Below are 11,341 nucleotides of genomic sequence, written 5' to 3' on the forward strand. Positions count from 1 at the left end.
GTGGCATTTTTGTTCAGTTATTTATTTTTATGAAGATAAAATGTCTAAAACAATTATAACCTGAGTAGTTACAGATTTTTGCTCTGTAGACATATATATGCATCTTAATTAAATTACTTTCATTTATTAACTTTTATTTACTCTTATTTTTTATTTATTCTGAGACAGGCCAACCAGAGAGGCAAGAAAGCAAGAAAAACAACTTGCTTTTAAATAATATTTAAGAAAAAAATCCAAATTCTAAAGGATCCATAAGGCAATCAATAAGGAAAGAAGCTAATTCCTTCACCCCATTACTTTATGATCACCTCCTCCTTCCTCCAAATGCAAGAGATCCAAATATAAGAAAGACCTCTTAACAAAGCTGATGATGTTACTACAGGAGCCTCTTTCTGCATGCGTTGCCTCGCACAGTCTCTCCTCCATCCCCTCCAAAATCTCCACCCAAATCCTTGAGACTTCAAACACCCTGCCTCCTCCTGCTAGCGAGATCTAAGAGTCAAAGGAGAGACAGCTTCCCAACAGTTCATTGCTTGCCGTAGCACAGAAGTAACTTACCACTACTCAATGGGACAACCTGGTGTGAGCTTTCACCCACCCCTAACAGGAGCCAATCTAAACAGAAACAGGTACATCCCCAGCACCTCCATCACACTGCAGAAACCTCCACCCATGAGAAGCTGGGGGCTGTAGGGACCTCACAAGCCATGTTATTGCACTGCAGCCGCACAGGCAGAGGACTCACATTTGCTTTTTTTCCTCCTTCACAGATGCCTCTGTGGATGTATCCACCTCCTTATCAGAGACATATGCAATGGCACCTCTTCCTTCCTCTTCTCCCGGCATCTCTCTCCTAGACTGCCACAAGCAAAAGACAGTGCACGCCCTGGGGGGGTCACCCCTGAGGCGATGCTGCAGCACCTCGCAGCTGAGGTGGCACTAGGGAAGGCAGACAGAGAACAACACTGTGCAAGCCGTCACTGCCAGGCCCACCAAGGACATGGAAAAGGACCAGAGCAGCTCTTGGCCCACCCTGCTGCCCAACTGGTGAAAGATCAGGAGGCTTTAGACACATGACAAGGGTGGCAATTTCTGCAGAAGACCTTCCATTTCCCTCCAGAACTGCCAAACTATTAACTATAGCAGCAACCAGTGGGGTAGATGCATGAAGGCCTATAAGTAAGCCCAATCCTAGAGAGAGACCTCCATCCTTACCAATAACTGCTATTAACCCCCATCCACAGGCACCTAAGCACCCAAAGGAGGGTGGCAGGCAGCATGCTCAACACAGCAAGGTGGCTGCTGGGATCCCTCCTGTTCTCCCCAGTTCTGAATGCCCGTATTAGCCAGTGTTTCCTTATCATTAACCCACAGGGCTCATTTTGTTGGCCATGGAGTCTCCCCCCCCCACCATTATCTTCCCTATTTCTCCTGTTCTAAAAGCTCAAAGCTACCTTTGCTTCTACCCTTTCATCTTATGATTTGTGGGCCATGTTAACCTTCAGCATATAACATTTTGTTTGTAGCTCCAGGCATACTCCCCAGAGAGATTCCCCCATCCAGGTGGATTCTTAAGCTTTGCACCTCACACCTTCCTAGCAAGAGCATTAGCTCATGTGAAGCAGTACAGAGCCAGGACGTGGAGTCTGGGTAACGGGGTATTGCTAGGCCATCATGAGGCTGGATGGGCATAGTCCCTCTCTGAAAAGCCGCTTTTAATTTTTGTATGCAGGATAAATGTGCGGAGAGTTTGGCCACTAAGTGCTTTGTGAACAGGAGAGTGGCAGTAGTTACTGGGACTGAAGAAATCTGGTTGTGCAGGCCATCTGGGGGAATACAGCATGGGCCAAACTGGGAAGGATGTGGTTATTCTCTGAAAGACCTTGATCTACCAGAAGTTAAGCATAGCAAAGATGGATGATTTTTTTTTTCCCCGGGAAGCTCTTGTCTGTCTCACTACAGGGATGGAAAGGAGCACTTATCTTTGGTAAGAAGATACCCTTTCTGTCCTGCAGAGACTGATTATCTAGGCCTGTCCCCTATGCCTCTATATCATCGCAAGTTTCTCTCCCCTCATTTACAGTAGCTGCTTACACAGCTCTTATGCTCCCCTGCACACCTCCCCTTCTAATAGCTAAGCAGAAAGCAAGCAAGTCTCCACAAGTCTCCACTCATCTCCACTATGTAGTTCAGAAGAGGGCAGACACATGCATCTTTTCCTCTGGCAAGCAAATTACTACTGTGATGCAGCAATTACAGCTGCATACAATACACAGTAAAGGTCCAAAAAGGCAATGGGAGACAAAGCAACCGTGTTTGCCCCAAAGGGTTGGTGAATCAACAGCAAGCAGATAGTGAGAGAGAGAAAAAGGCAGCAAGCTTTGTGGTGCAGACACTCCTGCCCCCTCCTTTGGAACAGTGTAGACAACTAAAGAGGCGACACAACAGTAGTTTTAGAAATTGTCATATTTAATCATTGCATTGTCACACTGGAAAATAAAACATTGACATTTGACCACATCCCCTATCCCATGTGCTCCTTTCCTGGACCATTTGTTTTTTGTGGTCTTCATCAACGAAGGCATAGATAACATCCCACAGCCAAGTTGTCATCCTGAACATCACATCCATCTTGCAAGTGGAAAAGTAAACTCGCATTGCACCTCCACCTGCATGCAAAAAGGGCCTGGGCTCCATACAGCCTTACGACCCCTGCAGTGCTGCGGACAAACAGCATCTCCCACAGTTGCAGGAAGGCACCTAAACACCACTAAGCCCTCTTCACAAAGAGGGTATCTGAATCCTCTTCCATTCTTAGGCTAGATTTGTAGAAGGCATAAGCATCACAAGGCTTGCAAAGACGTCCACAAATGTACCTTGGGGGTTCACCAAGGCCTGCAAGACAATCCAGTTGCTGTTGCCAGAGCTGCCACAGGCCAACGCGCTGGATGTGAGCTGTTAGTGAGATGCTTGATCCCACACAGTTTGACAACTCATGGACAGCAGAGGGAAAACAGTATTGGCCACCTGTACACAACGGTACACAATTTTGTCCACTTGTCTACTATTCAAAGGAAGATAATGTGAAGAATGACCTTTGAAATCGTGGTCACCACATCGCCCTTAGCAGACTTGTCCTCCCTAATCTGATTTGCTACTGACCAGGTGAAGTTCACAAGGCTGCACAGGGCAACAGCCACTTCCTTAAAAACACGGAGATGATCTTGGAATTGAACGTGATGATGGGGAAGTGTAAGGACAAACACCAGCTTCAAATATACCCTTCTATGTCTGAAAGCTTTGTACCCACTGCTGGCTTTCCCCAGCTCCAAGGGGAAATGTGTTCCCACCAGTCTGGGCTCAGCTCCCAAGCCCTAACCGCCTCCTATCAATGAAGGCAAAGCAATCCCAAACTCAGTAGCTCTGTCTATGTTTTCCTTCTCTATATAAACAGCTTTAGGGAAGCTTGCATGACTCCATTCATTCACAAGTGTCCTCCTGGAGTAGACTACAGCCACAGGACTAAGCCCATCACTCCACACCTACAGTGCCTTGGTTTAGCCAGTGACCACACTTAGCATATGAGTGTGGAGAAGAGGGGGTCTGAGACACAGGCTGCACAGTGAGACTCAGAAACCACCAGGACAGCAACCTGCAGGGGACAAACAACAGGATACCACGGTATTTCCCAGAAAGGTCTGCTGTTGAGAAAGATCTGGAAGACAGCCTTCCATAGGCCAGCTTCAGACCTCGTGCACAGTAGGACTGGCCTAAATTTAGTCCAGAGTAAAACCCCTTATTCTCATGCAGTGGACAGGTAAGAAGTGTGCTAGCAACTTCACCTAGCGATCCACTCCTGTAACACCAAATTACTTGCTAGTGTAGACATAGCCTCTGAACATGGATAAACGCCAGGCTCTGGGAATCACACTGCCAGCACCATCTCAATAAACCCCAGTTAACATAAGGTAAACTCCCTTTCTTCATCAATCACACATTACTTTGGACCCACACACATTCTAAGCAGTGTCCTTTCAGAACAAGGAGCAAGGCAGTACTATTCACATTATCAAGTAGACAAGGAATGCTGTTCAGACGAAGCAGCATTAGATTTTGCAGATGACTGATACACTTAAAGCCAGTGTAATAGGATTACACACATCCGCCTGTCTGGTTTCAGACAGTCTGCACAAGCTAATCACACTTGACGAAGGGACTCAGTACTACAGGTAGCAAACGCTTTTTTAGTGGCTGTAATTTAGTGTACCCACAGGAATCAGCAAAGATAGTTTATGAATGTTTTGCTGTAAGAACCACTGTAAGAACTAATGATGACTTATGTTTCTTCGGAACAGCTGAGAGCAAGAGAGCGCAAAAACAAAAGCACACTTCCCAAATTCATATGGTATTGTACAAAATGACACAGATGTGTATAATTCATATGTTTTTGACCCCTTAGCCAAAGCTTTTCTACAAGCGACATGGTGATGCTCAAAACAGAATTATTCATGTCCAACTATTCTGTATTTCTAGAGACCTACCCAGCGCAGAAGTCAGTCGTACTGCGTTGTATTTCCCTTGATCCATACGAAGTGTCTATAAAAAAAAATACTTTGGCATTTGCCAACTTTCATTTAACAAGCAGCAATTTAGCTGTTCCACCATCAAAAATCTTTTGTGACCACCACTTTCTCCTGATAAGCCAGAAGAGTTACCTTAGGTTGACCTAAGTAACATATGCTGTACAGCATGCCACACTTACCACTTTTTCCACAAGCCTTCCCTGCCTGTTAGTACCAGTGATGTATGGTAAATAAATAGCAACAATGTTACAAGCAAAATATGAATTAAAGAGCCCCCTGGGCTTGTTCCAGTGGGTCAATGTCCACATCTCTGCACCTTTTCCCGAACTTGGGCTCTGAGGCAGCATCAGGGACAAAACATAATTCCAGGCAGATAGACAACATTTTCCTAATTGAAGCTGAGCTACCAAAAATTTAAGAGCGAAGAGATTTAAGCTTCAAGTTTTAAGTACTAGTGGTTCACATATTACACCAAGCACTGCTCACACGGAGTAAGAGGGAGAAGGAGGATGCCTGTCTGTAGAGGTTTCAGTAAATTCACACCTGTGCTATTTTGCAGAACACCCCAGTAACAACCTCCTACACAAAACAGCACTTATTTCTTCAAAACTCCCAACCTACGGAAGGCGGACAGCTTCCTCCTCCCTGTGTGTATACACACACACACACACATATACACGTACTGATTTAAGCTTGCCAGACACCAGGTTTCCCCTTTTTGGAAGTATCTTTACATTGAATGAATTGTAAATTTATATTTAGTGGAAGCAAATTAAGTGATTACATTAAAATTTTTAACTCACAGAACTCAGTATTACGCTTTTGAAGGTACTTCTTAATCCACTTCAAACTGGTTTTCTTAGTTTAAACCAACCCTAGTTTTCACACAGTTTCTCCCACTGCTGCAGCCAGTTGCAGTTGAGTTGTGAACTCTCACAGACACAGACACGCACACACATATTCTGGCACATGGTCACGAACTCAGAAGTGAACGGAAAACTCACTACTGAATCATTTTTCCAGTCTCCCTGAGGTACTTTATTGTTCTCTGTGGGACATTTTCCAGTATTTTGTATAGTCTGCTTTAAAAACTCACTGGCAAGCCTTTTGCCTTTGTACTTCCACAGACCTATAGATCTTACCCGGGTCAGGAAGTCTTAAGGGCTTGTCTACAGTGGACACATTCCAGAAACGCAGCAGAACAGATTAAGAGATATGAACAAAAAGTTATGACACAGTAACATCCTCTGCCTTGCTGGAATAATGCCTTATGTTGACAACCTATTCCAAGATAGTTAAAGTAGGAATTACTTTGGAATTAGAAGTGACTTCGTTTTGAGGATGACCACGAGGGGGAGTTACGCCTATTTAAGTATAGCTGTAATGAACCAGCTATTCTGCTGTGTCCATCCATTTTCCTCATTAGACAAACCCTAGATCTTCAGTCTCCCAACCTGAGCTAGTAGTAACATGAGCAGTGTTACTATTAACCTGCTTTGAGATACAGATACTGTAAGCATCTGCACATAATTAGATTCCACTGTCATGCAGCTGTTTAGCTACCATACACAAAACTTCACACCACAAAGTCATGTGGTTTTACTTTCCTAAAATCACCATTTGTTGTATAAACAAAATTAATCCAAATATAAAGCAAAACTCAAGTAGCCTAAACTCAGGCTGCCAAGCTGAAAGCTCAGAATAAAATAAAATAAAAAAAAAAAATGGGGGGGGATGGAGGGAGCAACTGGAAACAATGAATTTTCTATTGCAGAAAATAAGATCCCAGAGGGACTATCATCACTAGCCAGAACACCCATAACAGAGACCGTAAGATTGAGTTAGTCTTTCCTGCTCTACTCAGTTCAGTGTTCTGGTTTATAGCATATCATTATGAAGAGTTGATACATGAGGCAGAAATGTAAGCTGATTTCCTGGAGGACAACCACCACCTGAGGCAGTGGCTCCACATCATCCTCTCCTGGAAGACTACTATGAAGCACCATCCCAGAAATGCCAATTTAGCACCTTTGCAGAAAGCAAAGAAACTGTACAGAAGCCTTTGTGCTCCAGCAGATGGAAAGCACAGTTCTTCTGGCTACACAAGACTCCTCACAGTGGAACACACCTGTGGAGCATTTAGAGCAGGATATAGGAGAAAGTTATCACTGTTTTGGAGAGTGAAGTTCACTTTGAGGCTTGTCCCCTTGACAATTCTTTGTTCTTTTTGGGAGGAAGCACTCCAAATAAGTAATGGGAAGAAGTTTCCAGAGGGAAACAAAACAGGATTAGCACCAAGGGCCTTTCTGCACAAAACACTTGGATTTCTTGAAGAAGTCCCTACCACGTGCCCTGGGATTGCATGATTAAGCAGCTTGCTCGAAGTCAGCTAAGATAAAGTGAGGAAAATATTACAAGCATCAATCTCAAACCAGTGTTTACATCCTAAAACCATGCCCAGTCTTGAGAAGAGGCTGTGGGGAGGGGAGGGTGAAGAGAGTGATGGAATTAAAAAACAGAGCCTTGAAGCATTCCTACTGAGGATCAAAAGAAAGAAGTTTTAACCAACATACTATTAAAATTCTTCCTTTGGTATGAACAAAGTTTGGACTACCAATTACAGAAAAATTCAAGCTCTTAAAACAACAGAAGTCTCCTCCACCTCCCAAGCCACTGCCTCTTTACGCAGCAAAGTGAAATTAAACAATATTCCAGAAGTCAATAGCTCCTCCTCCTCTGCTGCAACACCAAGGCCCCTGAAAAGCAGAACCCTTTTACAGTCCTGGGAATGTTCCCTGTTGGAATCAACCACGGACAAACTATACTGGTGCCATTACTGAATACCATGTAACATCCCATCAAAATATGGAAGTGACATCGGTACGCACCGGTCTCCCTCAGAGAGAAGGCCCAGCAATGAACTGCCCTAAGCTTACCCTATTACCTCCAATCTAACCCCTAGCAACAGATTCAACACAAGCTACGTGCAGAGTGGGGGGAAAACTTCCTTACACTTTCACCAGTAAAGCAACTCTCTGAAAAATTCAGTTTGACCAAGCAGTCAATCAGCACTGCTGAATCACGAATAAAGACAGGCAGATCTGCACACATACACATTAGGTAGCTTAGAAATGTCTGCACAACACGAGAGTAGTGAGGTATACCAAATTAGAGGCCAGACAGTGGCAATGACAGGACACTAGGAAGCAAATATAACAGGGTAGGGAAAGCAAATCCCAATAGACACTGTTGTTCCACATAGCCACCCAGTCAGTTGGCTGAATACTGATCAACCACTGCAGCAGTCAGAGGCAGTTATAAGGGAGACAGGATGGAAAAAGAGAGAAAACAACAAAACTTCTCACTACCATGCAGTTTTTATGAAGTAGCTATATGAGAACAGGTAAGCCACGAACGCTTTCCAAAAGGAACTCCCTCCATGCAGAAGGCATGCACTAGGCACAAGTTACTGACAGTTCAGAAGAGTCAGTCATAGCAAACTAATAAAAATGGCTCTGTGGTCTCGCTGCTCTAACAGCAGCATGACTGGAAGGCACGAATACTGACAAAAGCTGGCTCAACAGTTGTAGTAAAGACACACCAAGTAAGAACCAGCAGCATACCTGATGAGATAAAGTATCAGATGCTGTAGAAAGCATTCCTGAGAAACAATGACTGGAGAAGGCACCGCACAGAGTTTACAACTGAAGCCTATAGCCTGCCTTCCAATGTAAAAGCCCACAATTTATCTGAGATCTGCAGCTGAATTCAGTCACTTGCATGCAGGTGTCTTAACATTTGATACCAGAATTTCCCATACATCAACACTGGGCTGGCAAACACGATGCGAGACCAAAGCCTGTTGCCTTCCAGAATTTCCCATACATCAACACTGGGCTGGCAAACACGATGCGAGACCAAAGCCTGTTGCCTTCCAGGCTGGCAGCCAGAGGCCAAACAGGGAATCCTGACTATCCCAAGCAACACTAAAAAAAAAAAAAATGTTTTGGCAACTGAACCAAGCTCCTCCTCCAAGCTCAGTAAAGAATATGCAAATAAGATTTCAGTAATAGCAGCCACCTCCAACACCACCTATAATTTTTTTTTTTTTAAAAACAGAAACTTCTCAATTTTAAACTCACTTCTGTTTCACTCTCTGCACAGCACAAGACGGTAAGCTTTTCAAGACCTGTGTTAAGATGTTCCCCCTCCTCTTACCACTGAAAAGTCATTATTAAAACAGGTTTAAAACTTGTTTTACAAGCCTCTCACCCAGAGAGGCTCTCGCCCTTTATAGCTATTGCTGTCGGCAAAGCCTTTCCACAAGGTGGCATATTCTCAAGGGAGCCATATGTTACAGTCAGTTCAGGTAGGAAAGTGTTTTCCGGGGGGGGGAAGGAAAGTTGCTCTTTCAGTCAGAAGTTTCAGCACCCAGTCAGAAGACAAAATGCAAAAGCCACAATGGCAAATAGGACTAAGAATAAGTTTAGGTACCTCTCCTTAGTAGACAAAAGCTAAGAGAGGTACAAAGAGCAACTTCTAAACGTTATTTTTGCACTACCTGACCTCAGGTGGGCCAAGATACCATAAGCTACGTCCCCAGAGCATTTCAAGAATTGCTGTGTGCATCAGTGAGGTGTCTGGACTATATGTGATCAGCTCTGCCAAAGAGCTCTGAATAGCCACATTGCAGTGCTACACCCATTCCTCTTCCACTCTAATACAGGATCCAAGGGCGGGGGGGGGAAGGGGCGGAAGGCGTGTCTATAGCTCCCTTACACAGTGCTTATACAACCAAGCAGCTCTAGTGCACTCCAAAAAAGTTTAAAGAAACATCTAGTCACTAAACATTATCTGCCTTGTCATTCAGTGCAACAGATATCACAAACCATTCCTCAATGACAAAAAAAGTTGTTTCACAGTGTTTGTATTTACATACTACAGTAGGGGTGGGAGAACTTACCTCCATTTGGTGAGCAGCCGTGTCCTGATCGTAGTGTCCCATGATGTTTGGGAAAAAAGTCATATTGTAAGGCATTCCTGAACATCTGGAAATAGTAATTGGCTCACATGTGAATAAACTGTGCCCTCGCACCAGAGTTAGAAGGAAACTGCAAGTCGCAGAGAACACAAGTACTCCCATTTTGTCAGGGCCTCCAACTTCAGCACATAGCTCTGTTCAGGAGTTAGACAGACCGGCTTTGCCCAAGGATAAAAACACACATCTTCCTCTGCTGCTTCCAGCGCTAGGCGAGGACACTGGCAGCAGGGCAGACGATCATACTCCTCACCGCAGCTTTAGATATTTCCCCATTTCGGCTGACCGCGATTTTACCGAATCCCTTCTTCCTCGAGCCTGTACGCTGAAAAGAAGCAGGAAAAGACAGGACAGAGTAATTAATAGCAGGAAGAACCCCACCGCGACCACCCGCCCGAAGGCCGACCTCGGCCTCCTCACAAGCCCGCAGCAGACAGGCAGCTCCCGCCGGGACCGCGCCGAGCCCCCGCTCCCCGCGGCTGCCCCGGCCCCGCGTACCCCGCCGGGCCGCGGCACGGCGCAGCCCGCGCTCCCGCTGCGCCCCGTCCCGGGGAGCGCCGCCTCGCCACGGGGAGCGGCGTGCTTGGCCGCCGCCGCCGCTCCCGCCCGGGCCCCGCAGCCACCGCTGCTCCCAACGCCCCGCTGTCGGCGCTCGGTTCCCAGCCCCGCCCTGGGAAGCGGCGCTCGCGGGGCCGGGCGGGGAGCCGGCCGAGAAGTCGGCCCAGGAGCCGGGGCTCGCCGGGCGCGGCCTCGGCGCCGCATCCCCGCCACGCCCGGGCCGCGCCCCCGACGCCCCCTCACCGGGACCCGCCTCCCGACGGACGCTTCCCCCGAGGCGGCCGCCCCGGGGCGCCGCACGCCGCTCCGGGGAGGAGGAGCGGCTCCCCGGGCCGGGCCGGGCCGGGCCCGCCGCGCTGCCCCGCCGCACTCACCCGGGCCGGGCCGGGCCGGCGGCCGCCCCCTCCCCGCCGCGGCTGCGATGGCCGCGGCCGCCCCGCGCCACCGACAGGATGTGGCGTCTGGCGGCGGGGGGCGGGGGCGCTCGCGCGATACTTGGCGGGCGGGGGCGGGGCGGCCCCGCCCCTCGGTGCGGGCCGGGGTCCGCCGCGGCGGGGCCTCCCCCCGACGGGGGTGCGGGGCCCGGGACCCCCGGGACCCCCGGAGAGCGGGGACCCGCCCGGCCACCGCCGGCCCGCGGTCCCCAGGCCCCGAGGCGCGCAGGCCTGTCCGTGCCCCCGCGCGCCTCAGGTGCGGGTCCAGCCTCCGGTGGGGAGGTCCCCGGGGCTGAACGCACAGATGCAACCGGCGTGAGAAATCCTTCCAAGCGACACCTGGCACTTGGGTTTCCATAGAAACGCTCAGTATTAACTCTGCAATACACTGTATAAATACTAAGACGATTTACGGGCTTCCAAGCGTCGGGAAATGAACGTGTCCCGCCTGTGGAAGCGACTCCGAGGCTCGGTGCCAAGCGAGCGCGTGGGTGGCCGCCGGCCGCCCGCTGCCCGAGGTGCGAGGGCTCGGCGGGCTGGGCCCCGCGCTCCAGCAAAGCCCCCGAATCCGCGAGAGGTGAGGGGTGCGGATGCTCCTGAGATGAGGCTCAGGCGGCAGCGGAGGTTGGTATTAGAAGTTGATGTGGAACGACTGAATTTAATGAAGGAAAGGGAAGTGATTTGAGGTATTTGCTAAGGAAAGGGATGCTGAGGCGAGAACAAAGGGA

General features: G+C 48.1%; 1 protein-coding gene across 1 annotated transcript in view; it reads right to left on the reverse strand.

Moving 5' to 3' along the window:
• The window catches only part of FZD6 (frizzled class receptor 6), a 32,009-nt gene extending 21,771 nt beyond the window's left edge, over positions 1-10,238 (reverse strand). The window contains exons 1-2 of the mRNA XM_082336593.1: positions 10,120-10,238; positions 9,547-9,946 (exon numbers count right to left, since the gene is read on the reverse strand). Coding sequence (XP_082192719.1) covers positions 9,547-9,726 — 180 coding nt within the window. The 5' untranslated portion in view covers positions 9,727-9,946; positions 10,120-10,238. The remainder of the gene's footprint in view (positions 1-9,546; positions 9,947-10,119) is intronic.
• Between the last annotated feature and the right edge of the window lie 1,103 nt (positions 10,239-11,341).

This window comes from Platalea leucorodia (assembly GCF_965183815.1).
Source record: "Platalea leucorodia genome assembly, chromosome: 1".
Classification (NCBI taxonomy): Eukaryota; Metazoa; Chordata; class Aves; order Pelecaniformes; family Threskiornithidae; genus Platalea; species Platalea leucorodia.